Source organism: Daktulosphaira vitifoliae, unplaced genomic scaffold (assembly GCF_025091365.1).
Source record: "Daktulosphaira vitifoliae isolate Bord-2020 unplaced genomic scaffold, ASM2509136v1 Scaffold_1, whole genome shotgun sequence".
In the NCBI taxonomy this organism is placed as follows: Eukaryota; Metazoa; Arthropoda; class Insecta; order Hemiptera; family Phylloxeridae; genus Daktulosphaira; species Daktulosphaira vitifoliae.
The window spans coordinates 54475532-54499766 of NW_026099572.1; the positions used below are offsets into that span (position 1 = coordinate 54475532).

The following is a 24235-nucleotide window of genomic DNA, read 5'->3' on the forward strand; positions in this document are numbered from 1 at the left end:
ATAGAAGTGGTACATTTTAACTTGTTTCATTATACATTATATTCTTACAAGGACATGATCCTTTTCGAACAAAAACTTAGATAGACATTTAAGAGAAATAGTCAAAAGACTCACACTGTTTAACTACATTGTAGTGTATGCGGTTCGATCATAAATCAATTAATAATTACTTTAAAAATCCTTCCTCACTAAAATAAAATCTATATATTATTTTTGTCATCTTTGTTATTCTACTATAAATAGTTAAATGCATTGTATTAATTTTCGTCTCGCTTGTAAAAAAACATGTTAATGTTATATATGTAAATGTCAAACTAATTTATGTTCTATTCATCTGTATTGATCTCTGTGTTTTTCATGCTTACTTATCAATAAACAATTATACTAAAAATTCGACAGTGACGATTTTTGGGGGTAAAAAAATATTATAAAAAGCCAGAGCAAACCCTTGCTCCGGGCTGTTCATTTCATGCTCCGTATTGGGCTGTTCTTTTAGTGGTCCGTATTTAGTTGTGCAAACGTCGTGATCGTCATTATCGAAATTTTATGTGTTAATTTTTGACTGAAAATCTGAACTTGTGTACTTTATTTATTATTTTCACCGATATCATCACTAAGGATAATTATAAAAACCAGAGAATTTACCAGGTAAGATTTTTTTACATCGTTATTTTATGACCCTCGAATTACACCCCGAATCAAAAGTAACTCTCACTTAAACATTTTTTTGCACCAACAATAATAATCATTCTGACCCTTTTTTTTAGTATTTATCATTTTATTTTTGTATTCTATTTTTGAGTTACGACAATATATAATTCATACAGTTTTCTAAATTTTTGGGAAACAAAGCCCTTATAAGTTCTCACCTTTAGACTTCAGATAAACGTCAATATTGATTTTCCTGATATTTATGTTTATGGTTGTGAATACTTATAAAATGTTGAAGTTAAATTTTTTTTTTTTATTGATTAACTAATATTTTCTATCACAAATAGGAAACAAAGATAAAAGTAAGTATATTTTGAATATTTTCTACATAATTTTCACCTTTTTTATAGACATAGTATGAATATAATAAAAAAAAGAAAATATATGAATATTTTGACACACATTGACTGGCAAAAATTGAAAAAAAAAGAAATGTTAATGGGCTATTAATATATATTTTATTTTCCTCCAACATAAAACATGTTTTCGTATATATTTTATAAAATTATCAGGAACTAAATGCCACAAAGCATTTATTAATTTATGACGAAAGAAGGTAAATAGTGACTTTCGTCGGGCTATGCAATAAAAATTAACACTTTTAAAACTTTGAAGATGATTAATTTATTTTTATGGATTCATTAATATATGCTTTCATAAATAGGAGGAGAAAGGGAAAATGTGCATGATATTTTGTATATTTAAGCAAACAAATATATAAATGATATTAAATATATTAATTATAATAATTTTATAGTTTCTAGCTACTATTTTTTTTTCAATCTTTTTTAATATTTCACTTAATAAAACACAATTTTTACTTATTGCACAATTAATAATACTGGAAACATTCACAAGCGTAAATTTACCTTATTTAATACTTCATAATAAAATTGTTCATATATATTAAAATCATAAATTTTACTACATTATATTATTAAAAGATACAATTGATGAAAACTAATAAATCTTTCTATATATTGTAACTTTATCTACACATGTAAATTTCTATTAGTTTACAATCCTTTTTATTATAATTTCCAGAATTTTTCAGTAACGAGTCTAGCATTTATTAAATAAAAAAATTTATTTATTTTTTCTTTAATACTCGTTCCAACTATTGTAAAAATAATCGATTTCAGATTTTCATTTTCGTCATTTTTTTCTATCTCCCAAATGTTAAATTTTATTTTGCTAGATGGTTTAAATTAATATTTCTGGTAAAATATGAAAATTGAGTATTTGAATTTGTAAAGCAAAATTCTTCTTTTCGATTTGTGAAAAAATAATTATTTTTTAAATAATTTTTACATTAACTAACGATTTTCATATTTTTCTTTTATTAAGAAAATAAAATTTATAAAGTGGAAAAAATTGTCAACATGGAAAATAAATTTAATTTATCTTAATATGCATAGTTTGTAGCGAGATGAATGAATTACAGATACAACATAATAAAAACAAAAATAAAAATAAAAAATATCATATACAAATAAAACATTTTCTGAAATGATTTGTAAGAATAAATACAATATCGCAAGTAATACTATAAATATATTAAAATAATAAAAAATACATGAAATATCTCGCTCACAATGACATAGACGGAAATAAACATAAAACTTTTGGGGTAGGTATAATATTTAATGATGATATTTTATATAATTTTCTAAAATTTTGGAGAACTAAGAACCAATAAAACCCCATCCATTTATGTCCGACGAAGGTCTGTTGACATTGACCATGTCAACATAATTATAAACAAGACTATTAAAACGCTAAAGTTAAATAAATTTGCTTTATTGATCCAGTACTATTTTTTTCATATATAGATGTCGACAATAGGAAAGGTGAGTATAATTAGCCATAATTTTTATTCATAAAATATTTTAAGATTTCTTTTAATAAAATATAATTTATTCTTTTTTCACAAGTAATAATATCAATATTAGTGATGGGAAATATTAAATAGTTACTATCGAACTATTCGATAGTCATTCAAAAACTATTCGGTACCACCATTTGAATAGTTTTTAAAATATTTTATAGTTTATGTTAAAAATAAAATATTCGGTGGTATAAAAACAATTCGAATAGTTAATCGGTAGTTTTAAATATTTGACAATGCCCATCACTAATTTTTTTTATAATCAATTGTATGCTATTTATAATACCCTGAATAAACAGTTTTTAACAATCCTAATTAGATCGTTAGTGTTATTAAAACAGCAAAACTATAAATCAGACTATAATTTTACATAAGACAAATATTTTAGAAAATTTAACTTAACATATTTTTTTTACGAAAATTTTGATGTAAAATGATTATTTCGAAAATTAATATTGATTTATATTTAAAAAATTAATTTTAGCAAATTATTTTTGCTTCGATGTGAAGCTGAGAAGGTATTAATTTTACTATGATGTTTTTTTTTTTTTTTTATCTGTTACCACTTTTTCTCAGCTCTCACTGAACCGATTTCTTTCAATGATACGTCAAAAGACCACAAATCGTATCTAGTCTAAGACATTACCCTCAAAAATTGAAAAAATTTCCCTCGTTCCCCGTAAATGGGGGAAACCTCCAAAAAATTTACGAATTTAAAAATCGCTAATTTTCAAAATTTTTTTTACTTAAAACTGCCATAACTTTTTTAAAAACGACCAAATCATTTTAATTATTTTTTATAGATACTCGATGTTTTTAACTGTCATTTGGTAAATTGTTTTTATAAATTTGACCCTAGACCTGCCCACGGGGGAGGATTTAAAATGACAACTTTTTCATAAAAAATTTACTTTTTCAACTTAACTTTTGAAAGTCTGACACTTTTATATATATCTTAAATTAAAGCTTATGTAATGTTCTTTATTATGAAAAAAAAAATTTGGAATTTATTTTGTCTTCATAGTGAAAATGGCTACCAAATGCTATTTTTTTGTGAAAATTCTTGATTTTATTTTTTACATTTTTAACTTTATAATGCTATAACTTATTGAAAAGTATATAGATCAACACAATTTTTTTATGTAAAATAATATTTATTAATAATCCCTTTTTCATTCGACATACTTTATCTTAATCAGGATATTAATAAGGAACTAGCAGATCATGTAGCTTTTGGAATAATCCCCCAATTTTTTTAAAATTAAACACTATCTAAAGATTTGAATCGAAGCGTTTTTTTTGATAGTGATTTTAATCACAGTCAGATATCATTATACTTGATCCAACTATACCACGGCACCACTGTGCCCGACCCCCCTGTGCTGAGTTTTTTTTTATTTTATTGTTTTGAGCAAGTAAAAATAATTTTGGAAAATTTTTGTCAACACCAATTTAGAAGAAAATATTAAAATCTATAATTTATATTCTATACATTGTTACGCTAAGTGTGTTAGTTTTAAAAATAATAATCAAAAACTGAAAAATTATCTTTTTGAGTGAATTTTCAACCCCGATTCGGACCTGAAGGGGGTAAGTTATCAAAACCCAATTTTACACAAATAACTTTCATATAATTAAAAACAAAATTGGTTGGTATGGAGATCGATCAATGAAAGTTAATAAAATAATAGCTACCCTAATATATATATATGCAACTCATCCCAATTGCTTTTAAAAATGCTATAACGACTCACAGATTAAAAATAAATAAAATGATACTTTTTACTATTACTTAATTATTTTTACAAATTATTTTACCCGATTAATGTAATGCTTCGACTGATAGATATACAGTTATTTGTTTTAATCATAACCCATTAAATTATTTATAGAACAAAAATAATTTAATATTTTTTTTTAAGTAACTTTTTTAAATAACAGTTCAAAAATTCGATATAGTTTATTAGTGATAGGACTGACGCAGCAATGATTCCAAATTCAACCTAAATGTATAATATACGAAGGATTATATTTACAAGTAGCTAATTAGTTATTCTTGGCGTCGATATTCATTATTATTAATGGTAGTGTGGTACATTGTTGTCAGTTTATAAATATACTAACTGGCAGTACAGAAAGCATATCTATTGATAAAGTCACAATTGACAATAAACGCTTAGAGTTTGTGATAGCAAAGTCATAAAAAACTAATTAGTTGCTTGTATTTGTAATCCCTCGTGTATTATACATATATATATACTCAAAAATTTGAAACTTTACTCGTAATTTTTTATAGAATTGGTACAAAAATTTTGAGAGTATCTAATAAACAATCCCTTAACGGTGGGTTACAAGAACTAATACGGTCACATTCCCGTTAACTTTTTTCTCAGCTAGATATAGTTAATATGCTACAATAACACTTTTTAATTTCATTGGGTATTTAAAGTATAATATATTTTTTAAATGCATTTTATATTAGAACTGTTCACGACGAAAATAATTTTATGCAAATACTTTATAGGATAATTACATTGTAAATAAATATTTTTTTGTATATCATCCAAAATTTTTTATATTTTTAATTAGTTAATTGCACTCTTAAAAATAATATTTGAATTTATGCATACTTATACTGAAAGTCATAATATAAAGTTACGCATACAATGTAAGGGAAATTTTTGATAAATAGTTATAAAAATGTTATTTTTATGTACAAATTTTCACTAATTTATGTTAAAGTTATGCTATTTGTGTGTAAAATTAATGTGTATATTCAGGTCCGTAGCAAGGGGGGTAGCGGTACCTATGCCCTGGGTACAAAATCCTGGAGGGCGCAAAATTGTAAAATGATTAAATTTTTGTTACAAATTGTGATATCTGTTATGTATTGTGTATAACTTCAATGCCATTTAGATTTATTGGTACTTGGTTAATTGGTAAAAAATTGTATATAGTTCATTATTTATAATAATATTTTTCTACTTACAAAAATTTGTTGAACTGGATATTTTTATCGATCGACACGAATGTCGAAGGAACATTTCGGTGAAATATCGTTTGTAAAATATATTAGCTACACATTCAATTAATAGAAAATATTATCGTTATCGCGCTGCCGTCTCAATGGTCATCTATAAATATAATGTAAGTTTTTTTTTCTGAGTATTAGTCAATTGAATACGGAAAAATGTTAGCTAATGATCTCGGTATTAAAGCATATTTTTCTGATAAACGAAAGAGGAAAATAAAAAAATTAGACTTTGAATTAATTGAAGACGATATAGAAGTATTATCTCAACAAAGTCAATTAAAAAAAAATATATGAGAAGTTCATGACCAAATACCTACTGAACTAAAAAATCGATTTTAAAAAATGTCTGAAATTGTTGAAGATTTTAAATTTTTATATGGTAGTAGAGCTTGAAGGATACCTCATTTGACTATATTTTATTTCCGAAGTAAAAGATTTTAAATCTGAAACATTATCTCTTTTACAGACTTAAGAGTCGCAGCACCTTTAGACGTACTTTAATTAATTATAAAATATTCATTACGCGCTGAGTATCCTAACGTAGAAACGTAGATTTATGCAAATTTTTGAATTTTCCAATAACTGTGGCGACGTGTGAAAGATCATTCGGTAGGTTAAAACTGAAAACTATTTAAGATAGAATATCTGATTTGGCTATTTTATCTATTGAAAATATATTGATAAATACTTTGAATGCAGACAAACTTATTGAAGACTTTGCTCGGAAAAAAACTAGAAAAGTTTTATTTTAATTATATTTAAAATTAATATTAAATAATGTTATGTTTCTTTAAACATTACGTGCTACATATTAATATGTTACTCATAATTTTTTTTTGTATAATTATATTTTTAAGAGTTATAGATTTAAATAAAATTATCATCGTTAAAAATGTAATTAATTAAATTAAATAAAAAATATTTATAAAATAATTATGAAAAATTAAAATAGCACAACGTTTATTGTAATTTGAAAATGTTTTCAAGCGTAATTTATTATTATAATTTATATTTCTTTACGGGCGCAATAATTAGTTGTTACGGTTATGTATAAATTAAAAATATCATATTGGCATATCAACATTTTTGAATAATTTCTTACAGAGTGTGAAAGTTGCACAATTAAAGATACAACAGTGAAAATACATCCAGGTTCTGGGTGCGAAATTCATATGTTATGCAAAAATTGCAAGGAACCTTGGTGTTGTAACAAATGTTTTTTGAAGGCGCATAATGAATCTTGGGCAGTAAGTAAACTGTATTTAAGATTATTAATCTAACCACGTAAAATAATGTAAAGGAATTTATAATGCTTTGATTAATTTATTTTATCGGAATTTCATCATGAACTGGTACATCGTGTAAAATACAACGAAAGACTTGCTGTAGAAGCAAACTACGCTCATTATTGCTTCTTTTATAAGAATTTTTTTTTATACCTAGAAGAAGCCTAAGTATTCATCGTATCGCTTACCTTTGATATAATTTTTTATATTGAATCACATTTTATAATATTTCAATGTCTGTAATAGTTATAAGCTTAAGTTTTAAACAACTCACTAATATTTTACGAAGAATGTTTTTGTTGTTGGATAATTTTCTTCTTATTAATAAAAAATGTTGAACAAAACTTTTATACTAGATTAATGTAGTAATATTATTAGTTTAATTCATATCGTTAAATGAAAAAGTACTCTGGACCTTTTATTAATACCATAAGCTTGGTGGTAACGCGTTTGAGATGAGCCAGATATTCTCTATCACACATTTTACAATTGTTTTGATAATTAATTTACATTGTAAAAACGATTATGTTCACTGGTGGGATACTCTCCATATGAGTTATAACTGATTATTTAACTAAAAAGTAAAAAAATAATTTTTAAACTAAGAAGATAAAGAAGTTATTGGAACTAATTCCAGAATAAAACATTTAACATTATGATTATAGCTGTATTGTACTTGACTAAATAATATATATATATCTACAAATGTCATTTCACCTTTCTCACTGCAACTCTTTCTTATTCATTAACCAATCACTATTATTAATAACGAAGTTCTGTGTGCGTACGCCGTCGTCGACTCACTTCTTTTGGATTACCAGCCAACATCTCATGAGATTCATTTAGGTTATAATTACCCATAAATTTTTTTTATTTATTTGTCAGTTTATATTTTATAGGTCACAAAATAGCTCACAGCCCTTCAAGTCGGATATAAATTATATAGGTTCAGTGTAGTCTCGTTTAGGTACAGCATAGCCAACTGTTAGGACCCTAGCGAGAAAGCACGTTGCATTACATTAAAATTTAAATTGAATTTAAGTTTAATTTTCTATTCGATTTTTAAAAATTGATTAGAAAAGTAAATTAGAATTAATAAAAAATAAAAGTGCAGTATTGAAATGTAGAATAATTTGTTTTTTTATGGTATTCATTTTAAAACATAATATTGAATTTAATGAATAAATAATTTAAAAAATTAACTTTTTTAGAGATTGATGAAAAAAGGGTATAATTAAGAAGAAGATGAGAATAATCAAAACGAGGTCTCTTCATCTCAGCCTTTTAAAATTATTACAGGAAGTACAATAAGATAACTACAGCTTTGTTCGTTTCATTCCATTTATTAATCTTTTTAGCAATAACTTTTTATAATAATAATTATTATCAGTTTTTATAATTATAATTTTAATAAAAACATTGATTGTCTCTAATATATGATATACATATAATATTAATTTTAAAATATGATCAATTTAAATTTTATTTAATTATTTATAATTTTAAATGTTTACATAATATACTTTTTTAATATATTATACAATTTATTTGAGTTTAATACAATTACTACTAAATGCATTACTAAGTAATGAATGTAGTATCTTCACCTCATTATTTGTGTTTTACTTCAAAGTTATGCACTGTGAATATATGATGCATTTTAGGAAATAAGTCAAAAATAACTAATTTTCACTCAATATATAATACAGATTTTTATTTTCCAATTTAGGATCATAATTAAAAAAGATTTATAATTTGAGATCTTAATATGTTTTGTTGCGACTAACGTCAAAAAAAAAAAAAACAACCAGCACAGGGGGGTCGGGCACAGTGATGCCATGGTATAGTTGGATCAAGTATAATGATATCTGACAGTGATTAAAATCACTATATTAAAAAACGCTTCGATGCAAATCTTTAGATAGTGTTTAATTTTTAAAAAATTGGTGTTTTATACCAAAAGCTACTTGATCTGCTGGTTCCTTATTAATATCTTGATGAAGATAAAGTATAACGAATGAAAAAAGGTTTATTAAAAAATATTATTTCTCATAAAAAAATTGTGTAGATCCATACACTTTTTCAATAAGTTATAGCGTTGTAAGTTAAATATAATATACAAAATAAAATCGAGAATTTTCAAACGAAAATAGCATTTGGTAGCCATTTTCGCCGTGAAGTCCAGAGGTCAAATTTTTTTTTTAAATTAAAGTATATTACATTAGCATTAATTTAAGATATATATAAAAGTGTCAGACCTTCCGGAACATTTTCAAAAGTTAAGTTGAAAAAGTTAATTTTTTGTGAAAAAGTTGTCATTTTAAATTCCTCACCCGTGGGCAGATAAAGGGTCAAATTTACAAAAAAAATATAACAAATGATAAGTAAAGACATCAAGCATCTATAAAAAAAAAAATATATATTGATATGTTCCTTTTTTGTAAAAGTTACGGCTGTTTTTAGTAAAAAAAATTGAAAAAACTTCGAAAATTAGCAATTTTTTAATTTGTAATTTTTTTGGAGGTTTCCCCCATTTACGGGGAACGAGGGAAGTTTTTTCAATTTTTCAGGGTAATGTCTTCGACTAGATACGATTTGTGATCTTTTGACGTACCGTTGAAAGAAATCTGTTCGTTGAGAGCTGAGAAAAAGTGGTAACAGACACAAAAAAAACACATCATAGTAAAACCAATACCTTCTCAGATTCGCATCGAAGCTAAAAGAAGTCGACACTGGGTTATTTCTCCAAGTGGCGTCAAGCCGTTCAATGAAAGAAAATAGTAATACTCAAGAATAATGGACGAACCACAAATAACAATAATACTGATTATTGAATAAATAATATTGAAAAAATGATTGGTCGACAGATGTCAGAAATATTCGACAGTGCGGTGGCGTTCAGTTTGAGGGACGAACGGCGAAACCAACGATTTAGTTGTCACGAAGGTGACTGACTGGACGTATTATTGCGGCGGGTATTCGACGCTAGGCATTTATTGGACTTTACACCACGACGCTAACGCGAGTGTGTAACGGTCCGGTTTACAGTGAGGCGGTGGCTGAGAAGGAGCTGACACGACCGCGGGGCGTCAAACGTGTGACAACGCCGTGGCCGTGTCAGTTTAGTTAATGAAATATTCAATATTTTAAATTGACAATGGTAATATAAATAAATTTATTCAAGTAACAATTTATTTATTTATTATAGTGTATGTTGTTTGGAGAACACTAAATAAGTAAAATTAAAACTATATCAAAAATATTAATCTCAAAAGCAACAAAAAATTACTGAAAAGTTGCGGATACGTATTTCGGAAATAATGTTACCATTATCATCGCTAAACACATACTGATACCCCGACTAGAAAAAACTTCCTTATACACCCTTAGTGACCGTTTTAACTAGTGACGTCATCAATAAGTAATATTATCACATATTGTCAGTTTACACAAGTTTAATAATGAATTTTTCAGTGGGCCAGAATCTCAATTAATTAAATTGTTTTTATTTTTTAAATATTTTATTGCCTCTCCAATATTAAGTTCTTTGTAATTATCTACGTTTGTAATTAGTTTTATGGTTTTAATGAAGTGATTATGTGTCAATAAATTTGTACATGGTATTTTATAAATGTCTCGTTTCCCTTTTACCTTATCTTTTGGGTTACCCAATAAATCTCATTAGTAACATCTAAGAGTAATAATTAAGGAGATTTATTATGTGAAGGTTGTTACGTAGAATAAACAAAAAGAAATATAGAGGTCAGATTTAAAGAGCAATTAAGAAACATTAAAAATCAAGAATTTGAGAAATCTCCAGTAGCTGAACATTTATTGACACATAATCACGCTAAAAATTTTATTTAAATCTGTAACTTTTAAAAATAGAATTATAAAAAATACCCAGCACAGTGAACTCGCGACACAGTGGGACGTGGCATAGTAAGGTCAAGTATAATGATATCTGATAGTGGTTAAAATCATTATCATAAAAAACGCTTCGATTCAAATCTGTAGATAGTGTTTAATTTTGAAATTGGTGGATTATTCCAAAAGCTACATGATCTCCTATATCTTTATTTATATCCTGATTACAATTTTTATGATTTATAAGTTCCAAGGCAACTAGTACTGGTGGTTCGCGAGTCGATGGCGGTCGTTTGGCCGAAAGGGCGAAGTGGCAGACTGCTAATACCATCAGGTCCAACTCCTCCGCCGCTTTGCTCGCGGAGATTTTCCAGTACGGTACCACAGGAGCTGACCATTAAGCAAGTAGTGAGCCCGTCTCGAATGCTTCGACGTCCGTACCCGGGCTGACCCCCCATCTCGCTCACCAATCACATATTTTGGGGTGCTATAATTGTCACTTTTTAGATTTTTATGACATCGCTGTTACAATCACGGAGTGTTTATTGTCAATTATCACCAACAATAGATATAATTTCTGTATTGCCAGTTAGTGTTTTATAAAATCACAACATTATATCTTATTACCATAGATAATAAAGGCTATATGCTTGTTAATATAGTCATAAAAAAACAATTAACTACTTGTATTTGTAATCCCTTGTGTATTATACATGTATATTAACTCAAAAAAATTTGAATCTTTAAATGTTTAAATCTAATAATAAACAATAAAAATTTGTTTATATATATAATATTGATGATACGCACGCATGTATGGGTACGATAACCAAAAATAAATTTATATAGGAATAGTGTTGCAAGCTTGTGGTGAGCGTGGTGTGGGTGGGGCGAATGCGTTACGACAGTCTAGTCTCAAGGATATAGACGACGGGATACGCGAGAATAATAACACGTGGAGTGTGGAAAGTTACAAACTTACAACAACTAACAAACATACGTGTGAAACTAATATAAGCGTGTTAATAAGTGAAATGTTAACTTTATCAACTGCTATTACCGTTAACAATTATGTCTAAAACACACTAATAACATATTTTTATAACATAATAACCAGAATAGTCGACCAGATACTTAAGATGTGAATATTATTATATTATGTATTTAGTTTATATTATGTATGCTGCGGAGTCCATGCGATGATTATTATCAATACAAATATAATAACATCGAATCAAATAACCAATCAATTTCTTAACGTACAATATTATCTACTATAGCGATAATATTTGACCCGCTCGGACTAATTGGACCTGTTGTAGTATCAGCAAAAACGATAATACGACAACTATGGCAATTGAAAACGGATTGGGACGACGAGCTGCCCGCACACATTAGTTGGGAATGGGAAGCGTATCGTAATGAACTAGCAGATATCGAAAAAATACAAATAGCGCGTCGAATAATCGGTTGTGATAACGTGTGCGACATGCAAATTCACGCTTTTGCGGACGCGTCTATGAGTGCATACGGATCGTGTATTTATCTAATGGCAACAGACGCGGACGGGTCGCGTATAGTTCGACTTATTTCGTCAAAATCGCGAGTAGCTCCGTTAAAAATTATTTTACTCTCGCGACTTGAACTGTGCGCCGCCGTATTGTCAGTGTGTCTGGTCAATAAGTTAATTCCAAAACTTAATTTTTGTATAAGTAAAATATAGTATTGGTCAGATTCACTAATCGTTCTTGCATGGATAAATTCACCATCCTCTCGACGGAAAACGTTTGTTTCTCACCACGTCGGAGAAATACATAACACTTATACGGTTGCGCAATGGAAGCACGTGCGGTCAAAGGATAATCCGGCAGATATCATATCCCGGGGATGCAGTCCAAACGCACTAATAGAAAATAAATCATGGTAGACAGGTCCAACGTGGCTAACTCATGATGAATCAAATTGGTCTAATAACAATTGTCAAGAAATTATAGTAGAAAAAGGTGATATAGAAAAAAAAAATTCGTAGTGACAATAAAAAACTGAAAATTTCGATATCACGGAAAGGTTTTCATCATTAACTAAATTACTCAACATAACACCGTATATTCTGAGATGGTGAAAAATTGTGAGAGATAAATGGTCGTTAAATTTAAAATGTAATTACACTATTTCTGACTAGACTAAAATTATTGTTAGTCGTGCAATCTCAATATTTTTCTGAAAAATTACAATGTTTACATAATGGAGAGTCAATAAAAAAGAAGAGTTAATTATTTTTTCTTAACTCTTAAGTTGAACTAGTATTGTATATTGAACTAGTAGGTGACTTAACAATAAATGCGTTTTTAAGTGCACTGAAATGAATGTGGAGTCGTCGGAGTATTGGAAAATTCATATATTTAGATATCACCACAAATATCGCAGGAAGCAACAATAAATAAACGAAATTTACAAAATTATTTACATATAAAAATCACCAAAAAGCTGTAAAAATTGCCATGCCTCTGTCAATGTAGAATGGTAATTCATTTCAGCCCGATCATCACACTTTAGCGATTTATGGGAGTTAACAGTAAAATCAGTAAAGGGACATTTAACTAAAACATTGGGTGAAACAGCACTTACCTATAAAGAGCTATACACCGTATTAGTTCGCATCGAAGCGTGTTTAAGCTCACGACCCTTAATGCCATTGTCTACAGATCCCTCAGATCTTAGTGTACGAAATCCAAGTCATTTTCTCATCGGTCGATCATTAAATGATATCCCACATCCAGACGTAATGAACATCACACCTGGACGATTAAAGCGATGGCAAAGAGTCACACAATTGGAACAACAAGTTTGGGAACATTGGCGAACTGAATACTTTTCAACATTGTAATCAAAAACTAAATGGCACAACTCAGCTGGTCTCACACCAGCTATTGGCGCACTTGTTTTATTAAAAGAATCCAATCTACCACCATTGGAATGGAGACTCGGACGCATTACGGAGTTGTTTCCAGGATAATATGATATAAACAGAGTAGCGACTGTTAGGACAAATCATGGTGTTTTCAAAAGAGCATGTCGATTATTATGCCCGCTCCCCATTGAAGATCAAGAAGAATGATTAGGGTAAACAAATATATATAAATATTTGTTTATAAATTTTATTAATGTTTATTAAAAAAAAAAAAAAAAATGTTTATATAAAAAATTTGATGTTCATTATTATTTATTTATTTATTTTTATATTTATATTTGATTATGTTTTGTATAATATAGTTTCAATTATTTTTTTTTGGATTTTACAAATGTAAAATAGTGTGTAAGCGCGAGTCATTATATAATATTGTATCTTTATCTTTGTTTATCTATCTGTCCGTCAATGTGTCTATTGTAGCATAGGTTTAAACAGTATACGTTATACCGCTGAACCATCAGCGACGCGCTCATAGTCACAATTGTATTTAAATCTTTTCATTTGAGTTTTAATTATACATAAAAATAAGGAACAAATATTTTGTAAAATTTATTCATTCTTGATTAAATGTAATTTTTATTACATTAATCTCAAAATTAAAAAATATCAAACAAATTATTCATAAGAGAGCATTTGATTTATTACCAGTAAGAATCCCGATTCAAAACAACTGAGTAGTAAAAAATTAAAACGTTTAATATACCAAAAAATTTTAAAATATTATTATGAAAACGTTTAATTGAACCATATTATTACACAAAAAAAATATTGTCATTTAAATACTTATAACATAAAAACAAAACCAAAATTTTTATTTCATAACTTTAATCGTCTAATATCTTTGAATATATTATTTAAAATGGGACTTTCAGTAATCAAATACGTGTAGTAAGCAGCAGTACAATATTTTACGAAAGGTTTTTTGCATTTAGGTCCATATATGTACTGCTTTAGAGTACTAACAAAATATTTTGGTGTAGTATTACGAAAAACAACTCCTTCTAATAGTTGATAAGTGAATGATTTTAAATTTGGATCATTATTTCGTGAATTTGGGTTTCTGTTATAAAATCCTAAGTGAAATAAAATTGTCAGTTAATTTATTTATTATATATAGACAGTGAATAAAAATTAATTACCCCATAAAAGATCATCCATAGAAATATTCAAACATTTATATTTTTCTAAGCAATTATGCAGAATACGAAATGCTGTACTAAATCTCAAAATTGTCAAAACTTCCATATGGTCATTGCTTGTAAACTAAAAATGTTTTTTTTTTGTAATTAAAATGATATTAAAGTAGCAGTGTATTGTAAATATTCATATTATAATTTAATGAATGTGTGATATGGCAGGAAAGCCTTTATATTAAAAATTAACGTATTAAATTTGTACAGCCACTAGATTAAAAAATATACTTAACTTTAAACAATAAAACTTTATTTTTACTTATAAAATGTACAAAAGTTTCTTTATTTTAAAAACTTTTTGTTTGCGAGACCAAATTAAAGTAAGATTCATTAAAGTTATCATCATTTTATATCATAATTTAGAAGAAAAAATTGATAGTGTTGAAAATTATAATGAAAATGAGTATCTTGTCAATTATAAAAAATTGAAGTGAATATAAATTAAACTGAAGTGTATTCATTTTTAACTAATATAATATAGTGCCGTAAAATATCATGAAAGAATATAATACATTTACATTCTTGTCACTTGGTGAGAAATTGACTTTTTGAATGTAATTCTTTTCTTATTGAATTATTGAAATAATAATAAAGAAACTGAGAGATTTTTATTTTATTTGATTTTGTAGTTATATACCTTGGGTTGTTCTACTGCAAACAAATTCCTGTGGAAAAAAGCACAACACCTTTTAAGGCGACGTGTATTATGTGATGCATCTAATCCTAAGAGTTCTAATAATCTGTCACTCGTTTTATTTAGTTCTATTTTGCCTAAAACGATTTCATCCTTTAGCTCAATTAATTGTTGATTAATGTTATCTGAAAATCATCATAAATTAGTATTCATAAATTAATTATACATCTGATTAATTCATTAAAAAATTAATAGTATTTAAAGTATACTAGTTGCAACTTTAAAACACAAATAGTTGCATAAAATTATGTAATAATCCAAATTATATTAGAATAATTAATAAAAAATAATAAATCAAAAACCTAAATAATGGTGGGAATGATTAATTTCATTATTACTGTGAACTTTATGTACTGCTGAAAAATCATAGAAATGGATTGCCAACTCAGGAAACAAAATGCTGTTTGTCCCTAACAGGGAGTAAGGATCGAGGGTACTTTGAACAGTATCTCCCACACGTTGCTTAAAGTTCTTTGTAAAATGTTTGCCAATTGTATGTTCTTAACATTTTTTTAAGTTTATGTTTGCAGTAGTAATAATTACTTGACCTGTAATATTACTATTTTGAAACGATCGATACACTAGTTATTATTTATAATTAATATAGGGGAAATTAAAATTGATTTACCTTTCTGTCGTTTTTATTTAAATAATAAAGATAAGTCAGGAGCAATAACAATTTATAATAATAATAATCGTTCACAGAAATAAGCAAATGAAACGAAGCATAAGCAGTCAAGTTTATTTTTATTCACTTTTTTGAAGATTTATTTTAAAGTAATATGTATGGATATTACAAAAAATACTATTTGTAATATCCACATTTAATGTAATTCTAAATAAATAGAGTAATTTTAAATGTTATAAATGTTTTTAAACAGCTAACTTTATTGAAACATTGAATATTAAATTCTATAATAAAACCATGTTAATTTTCATAAATCAATAATTTAAAATTTAATAATAATAATTTAAGAATTAATTTTTATTCGTGATTATAATTAACAACACGGCTTGTCCTAAAAATTGTACCAGAAATTCGTGTGAAAAAGAGGAACGTTATGGGATTAGTACTCGCGACCAAAGTCATCGTAAAGTCTTATCACTAGGACACCCACCATACGCTTATGATTCAGAACATGACAAATTTTCTTATTGGTTGATAACGTGATGTGCAGCTGAGAAAAACACGGTTCTGTATTACTAAGCGATTATTAATATAATTCTGGTGTTCTATCTTCATTTTTTAACATATTATAGAATAATTCACACACTACATACCTTTCAGTAAGTTATAATTTTGCTAAGGTTATTAGCACTGTTACGAAACAAAATTGAAATTAATTTAAGGATCATTTGTAGTACTTTTTTACATAAAAATTTTTTAACTTTTGATATTATTAATAATAAAAAAAAATTAGCTTGATTTACATATTTAGTAATCAAAGTCTTTCAAATCATTTTTTTTTTATTATTGTTATTTATATACACAATCTGTACCAAAAAGGAACAATAAGAGTATTGGTTAAATTAAAATAACAAATGAAAATAAACTCGACAAAAGAAGCCACCCATTGATGAAACTTTTAAATGAATATATTTACATATGTAATTAGTATATATATATATATATATATATATATCTTATACACACATATAAATGCAAATAGGTTTTTGTCTTTAATTAAAAAAAGAGATCTCTACACCATTAGCGTTTTAATTGTCTCGGAGGATTATCAGGAATAATTTTTGACGAAAAACCTTTTACCAGGGGATTTGAGTGAGAGGTTCGTCGTGAGTGGAATATTTTATAATAAGTGACTGCTTTTTCTTTTACAGTTTTAATTTTCAGTATGGAATGTGAGGTTGGAAACGTATGGAGGGGAGTTAGTTAGTTTTCTAAGGATAATATTTTGAAAAGTTTGTGTGTGATTTAAGTTGGTTTTTTTGGCATTACCCCATAATTGGATGCCATAGGTCTAAATAGGTTTAATTAGGGATTTGTACATTAATAGTTTAGTTTCTAAATTTGTATATTTATTATTGTTTATTAAAGTTTTAAGCACACAAAGTCTGAGTTTTAAATGTAGTCTTTTTTCACGAGTGTGATGGACCCATGTAAGACGGCGGTCTAGGGTTAAACCAAGATATTTTATTAATGAAGATGAGGGAATTTGAGTGCCATAAAGAGTAATGCTTGGACATTGTTCAGGCCTGAAAGTAAAGATTATATGAGTTGATTTAGCCTGACTGACCTTAAAACTCCAATTCTTATACCAGTCTTTCATTAATAAAAAGTGGTTTCGTAAATTATACAAAGCAATAATAGGATCTATATTTGTTGATATGATTAATTTATCATCTGAATAATCTGTCACAGAGGTGTTAGGCGTAGTTGGTTGGCCTAAATCAAAAATGTTGTACAGTATAGGAAAAAGGATACCTCCTTGTGGTACGCCGGCACTTATATTTGCTATATCGGAATAAGTGGATTTATAATGAACTTGAAAATGCCGATCAGTAAGATATGATTTTAGAAGTAAGTAATAAGTAGGAGGTAAACATTTTTTTAAATTGTATAACAATCCTTCATACCATACACAATCAAAGGCCTGTGATATATCCAGAAAAGCCCATGTACAGAATAGTTTTTTTCCAGTGCAAAAGAAACTGAATCGACTAGCTTGAAGTTCATTTATGCGATTTTTTAAACCATTTATATTAAACACTAAAACAAGAAGGGATTTGTTTGTAAAAGTGTTAGTCATTTTTTTTACCTAACAAGGACGAAATAAATTTAGTCAATAGGGATATTAGAGGATTTATGAGAGATTTAAAATCATCTAGAAAAAGAAACAGGGTAGCTAATATGACCATCATGTGACTTAAATTTATTTTTATCTGACAAAAAAATGTATTTGAAGAATGTTTTTTGCGACGTTGGATTCCTTTGTAGATTAATTAACCTTTGTAGTTGGCTGGATGTTTTCCTTGACCAAGTGCGCATTTGGGCGTGGTATCACGAGAATTTGTGCAGACAGATGCTTGTTGGAAACCACCGCAGCAAACACAGCGAGATGAATAATTACAATAAGATTTAGTGTGGACGTATTAAATTTTTAGTCGATCAGCAGATGACTTAAAAATAAAGTTTTCAACTTCACTTAATAAGACTAGTGCATAGTTCAGGAAAATCTTTCACAACTTTAATAAAAATTGGAGGTTTGGTATTAGGTTCTGTACTATTTTGTTTTGTAATATTTGAAAAAGAGTCAGTGCATTGTACATCATCATGATTATCATTTGTTCTAAGAAATTCAAATCTATTTGAAGATGAGAATAATTTTTTTTTAATTGGTTGAGTTTGAGTTTTAGGTGAGTATGGCTCTGAGTTAGAAGAGCTAGAAAGATTTCTTTTATTACGCTGTATAGTTTAGCCATCATCTGATCTATAGTTTTCGATGATATTCGATTGAGACGGAGAATTTTGTATATATTTATTGATAATTTTGATCGCTGTAATCGGTCTGCCAATGTTATTGTTGTTACTGTCATTAATTTTTATCTAAGCTACGATATGGAATGTGAGTGGTGGTGTACTATTGTAACACTTATCAAGGGCACCTGCAGCGACAGCAGTGATGATTCAAAGTGTTAGCTTAGATTGCCGATAGCAAATAGGCACGAAAAAAAATTTATATTACACGAATTGTTACACTAAGAATAAAATTGCTAATAACCACAAACGCTTATTTACTGCATTACCGAGCACTGTTATACAGGTAATTAATTAAATTAATAATTAACTGAGAGAGAAAACAAAACAAAAAAAAAGAAAATCATCGGGAGCGTAAGAACACGTGCGTACCAAATTATCACTATCGCAGAATTGCTTCAAATCATTTTAAATATAAAAAGTATCCTACAAGGTTTTGAAATCTTTAATAATTTTTGATCTTCAAATGTTTTGTATTATTTTTATAATAATTTTAACTGAATTGGACTTCGATAAAAACGCAATATTAATAATATTGCGTTTTAATATTGTAACGATATTTACAATCATTATAATACATAATGTAGATATGTAGTACTGGTACTCCACTCCAACTGTATATTTAATCTGTTAAAATATTTTTAAATGATAATGATATACTAAAAAAATTAATTAAAATTTTATTTTTGTTTTAGAGACAAATAATAAAAACACATTATTTTAATTCAGATCAAAATTTTAAAATAAATAAAACCCAGCACAGGGGGGCCGCGGCACAGTGGTGACGTAGCATAGTTGGATCAAGTATAATGATATCTGACTGTGATTAAAATCACTATAAAAAAAACGCTTCGATGCAAATCTTTAGATAGTGTTTAATTTTAAAAAAATTGGTGGATTATTTTGAAAACTACATGATCAACTAGTTCCTTATTAATATTCTGATTAAGATAAAGTATGTCGAATGAAAAAGGGATTATTAAAAAATATTATTTTTCATAAAACAATTGTGTTGATCCATACACTTTTCAAAAAGTTATAGCATTATAAAGTTAAAATTGTAAAAAATAATATCGAGAATTTTCACACAAAGTAGCATTTGGTAGCCATTTTCACCATTAAAAAAAATAACTTCCGAAATTTTTTTTTTTTCATAATAAAGTACATTACATTAGCTTTAATTTAAGATATATATAAAAGTGTCAGACTTTCAAAAGTTAAGTTGAAAAAGTTAATTTTTTTATTTTTAATTAATTTTAAACAGTATATATTTTGAATCAAAAGTCTTTAAATGTGTAAAATCTGGTCGAACACTGTATAATAAATTTAAGGTTACTTAATCATCTTACTTTTGTTTGTTTTTAGTGCATTTATTTTACATTTATCAACACAATTATGAAAATCGAGTTGTGCCATTTCTACATTTTTCGACGTTAATGCATTCAAAACTTCATTAAATGTGGTATCGGCTGATGTTGAAAATATTAGTCCCTATTAAAAAAAACAGTACAGGTTGATTGATGCATGTTAAAACCATATTGATTAATATTTGAAAGAGGTCATCATCAATATCATAAAACTATTAAATTCGCGTATTTTTCAAGTGAGTTTTTTATTTGAGTGATTTATTTTTTCTGCAGTTGTGCCACCAAAGTACGTTGTTACTGCTTAATAAAAAATCTTACACAATATATTTTATTGAAGTAATTTTAAATTTGCCAATTTTCTTAAATCATTAAAAATTCAGATTTATAAAAAAAATATACCAAATGATAGATAAGACTTCATGCATCCATAAAAACATTTATATTGAAATACACATTTTTCAAAAATTCTTAGCATTATAAAGTTAAAAATATAAAAAAGAATTTTTTTATTAACTTTGATGTCTGTTTTCACCCTAAAACAAAATAAAGTCCGAAATTTTTTTTTTAATATTAAATTATATTAAATATGCTTTAATTTATAATATATATAAATGTGTCAGTATTTCCGAAACACTTTCAAAAATTAAGTTGAAAAAGTTCTACTTTCTATATGCATTTTAGCTTCGATGCGAAGCTGAGAAGGTATTAGTTTTACTAAGATGTGTTTTTTTTTTTNTATATATATCTTAAATTAAAGCTAATGTAATAATCTTTGTTATGCAAAAAAAAAATTTTGAATTTATTTTGTCTTCATGGTGAAAATGGCTACCAAATGCTATTTTTTTGTGAAAATTCTTGATTTTGTATTTTACATTTTTAACTTTATTATTCTATAACTTTTTGAAAAATGTATGGATCAGTACAATTTTTTCATGAGAAGTATAATTTATATACATCTTTCATTTGACATACTTTTTTTTTAAATCCGACCATTTCCCTATATACGAGGGGGGTTCAAATCTAAAAAATGCATGTAGAAAGTAGAACTTTTTCAACTTAAATTTTGAAAGTGTTCCGGAAAGTCTGACACTTTTATATATATCTTAAATTAAAGCTAATGTAATATACTTTATTATGCAAAAAAAAAATTTCGGACTTTATTTTATCTTCATGGTGAAAACAGACATCAAAGTTTATAAAAAAAATACGATTTTTGTAAAAAAATTCATTTTTATATTTTTAACTTTATAATGCTATAACTTTTTGAAAGATGTATGAATCAATATAAATTTTTTTTTATAGATGCATGATGTCTTTACCTATCATTTGGTATATATTTTTTATATATCTGACCCTTTACCTGCCCACAGGGGGGATTTCAAATGACCACTTTTTCACAAAAAATTTCCTTTTTTAACTTATATTTTGAAAGTGTTCCGGAAAGTCTGACACTTTTATCTATATATTAAATTAAAGCTAATGTAATTTACTTTATTATGCGAAAAAAAAATTTCGGACTTTATTTTATCTTCACGGTGAAAATGGCTACCGAATGCTATTATTGTGTGAAAATTCTCGATTTTATTTTTTACATTTTTAACTTTATAATGCTATGACATATTGAAAAGTGTATGGATCAACATTATTTTTTTATGAGAAATAATATTTTTTAATAATCCCTTTTTCATTCTACATACTTTATCTTAATTAGGATATTAATAATGAACTAGCAGATCATGTAGCTTTTGGAATAGTCCACCAATTTTTTAAAATTAAACAGTATCTAAAGATTTGCATCGAAGCGTTTTTTTTTTATAGTGATTTTAATCACTGTCAGATATCATTATACTTGATCCATCTATACCACGTCACCACTGTGCCGCGACCCCCCTGTGCTGGGTTTTTATGTTTTGAACCCTCCCTGTATTAAGAAAATAGTCTGATTTAAAAAAAAAGTATGTCGAATTAAAGATGAATATAAATATTATTTTTCAAAAAGTTATGGCAGTTTTAAGTAAAAAAATTTTTTAATTTTTTTGGAGATTTCCGCCATTTACGGGGAACGAGAGAAATTTTTTCGAGTTTTGAGGGTAATGTCTTCGACTAGATACAATTTGTGATCTTTTGACGTATCATTGAAAGAAATCGGTTCAGTGAGAGCTGAGAAAAACAAGGGTAACAGACACAAAATACCTTTTTTTTCAATTAAGTAGATAGTTTAAGAGCTTTCCAAATAAATAAGTTTGAATTCAAAATACTTAGAGTTTATAAATAGTTAAATTACTGTGAATTTAGCAGATTCGTAGCGAAGAGATTTTTATGATAGTGATATTACTTATGTTTAGAAAATATCTATCAAAACTAGTCCCTACAGTTTCCTCACTTTGCCACTGCCTTATGTATTGGTTTTTTTACTTACAATACACAGAATTATTTGAAATTGCAAATACATCATTTTTTCCCAAGTGATAGATCTAAAAAAATTATGTTTTGATTTTATTAATTTACAATACTAATGTTTTATTGGAAATAGTATATAAAAAAAATGTTAAGACACCACGACAATTTTTTTTGATATGAAAACATTTTATAGTCGTCTAGATATTTCCGGTAGTTAAGTGAAAACTTTAGTGTGTTATTTTTGTTACATAACTCTCCAAGCCCTTTTTTTACACCATCGGCATTATTATAGGCCGTAACGTCGTCACGGCTGACTTACGAATACTCTGAAGATACTTGTTAAGGTGACCATTGCCTAACATCACTTTTGGGAAACTGTAAGTCATCTCGTTATGTGTCCAGTCCACCCAGTTGTCTAAACAGCCAAGTCCGTTTAAATTTAAATTAAATTAAATTTTATTTTATTCGTAAAAAAATGTTGTATAAAATATGCGAAATAGTGAAAAATGTTTAAGGCTTCGTGAAAAAATCTGCCTCGAATATTACAAAACTCCCTTCGCCGTTGAAAAAAATAAACTCGATTCAAGTAAAATTGATTTTACAGTTTATGTTTAAAGTTATGTGAATGTCAGTCTCCCTATACGACAAAGAAACTTCATATTCACTACTAATTACTATGTACTAAAATCAGTGGTGAGGAAGCGACTTTAAAAATAATACCACTTGTCATAGTGAGAGGTGATGACGTGGTCTACGCAACGGATTGTGGAGTCACCACCCTCATGGCTCCCCTTGCATAAGGAAAGTTGGGAGGCCAACCACTTAGGCGAGGGTCTTGATCATAAAAAAACAACAACCGGAACATAAGTAGATTTATAAAAAAAAATTAAAAAGAAAATAAACCAAATAATATTAAATGAAATCACATACACTATGACGAAATAAAGTGGATCACTGAATAAAAATTATATATATATATATATATATATACTAAAATATTAAGTGTTGTTGCAGACTACAATATGCTGATACGTGGTAAATAAAACAAAATATGTGTTGATTGATGTCACCAGTGGTGGACATACTTTAGTATGTCAAAGAGCACTACCTTAAAACTAGGGAGAATTATTAAAGGTAAAAAAAATAAAATACATGTGAATATTGAAGATATTCACGCAATAAAAAGATTTTTGTTGATTAAGAAAATTAAGGGAACTTTATTAAATTATTACAGTTAAGTTAATAGTAGTGTCGTAATATAATCGTCACTATTATTTTTATACGAGACAACACTAAAATACCCTGTTCATGTACTCAACAATGTTATC

At 27.2% G+C, this 24235-nt stretch overlaps 2 protein-coding genes and 1 long non-coding RNA gene across 15 annotated transcripts in view; 2 read left to right on the plus strand and 1 right to left on the minus strand.

Moving 5' to 3' along the window:
* Positions 1–24235, plus strand: part of LOC126894920 (uncharacterized) — a 383474-nt gene that overhangs the window by 309263 nt on the left and 49976 nt on the right. The window lies entirely within an intron of this gene.
* LOC126894941 (uncharacterized) lies at positions 832–8360 on the plus strand. The gene is made up of 4 exons (XR_007701549.1): positions 832–1013; positions 2544–2561; positions 6738–6880; positions 8131–8360. It is a non-coding gene; the product is annotated as an uncharacterized LOC126894941 (long non-coding RNA).
* The window catches only part of LOC126894924 (uncharacterized), a 28498-nt gene continuing 18755 nt past the window's right edge, over positions 14493–24235 (minus strand). The window contains exons 1-5 of one of the 2 annotated variants that reach the window (XM_050666303.1): positions 22927–22977; positions 20490–20631; positions 15588–15769; positions 14897–15020; positions 14493–14830 (exon numbers count right to left, since the gene is read on the minus strand). In XM_050666303.1, the coding sequence (XP_050522260.1) occupies positions 14574–14830; positions 14897–15020; positions 15588–15769; positions 20490–20631; positions 22927–22962 (741 nt within the window). In that variant the 5' untranslated portion in view covers positions 22963–22977 and the 3' untranslated portion in view covers positions 14493–14573. Of the gene's footprint in view, positions 14831–14896; positions 15021–15587; positions 15770–20489; positions 20632–22926; positions 22978–24235 lie in introns of those variants that run through there. The other variant, XM_050666304.1, reaches the window with a different exon arrangement.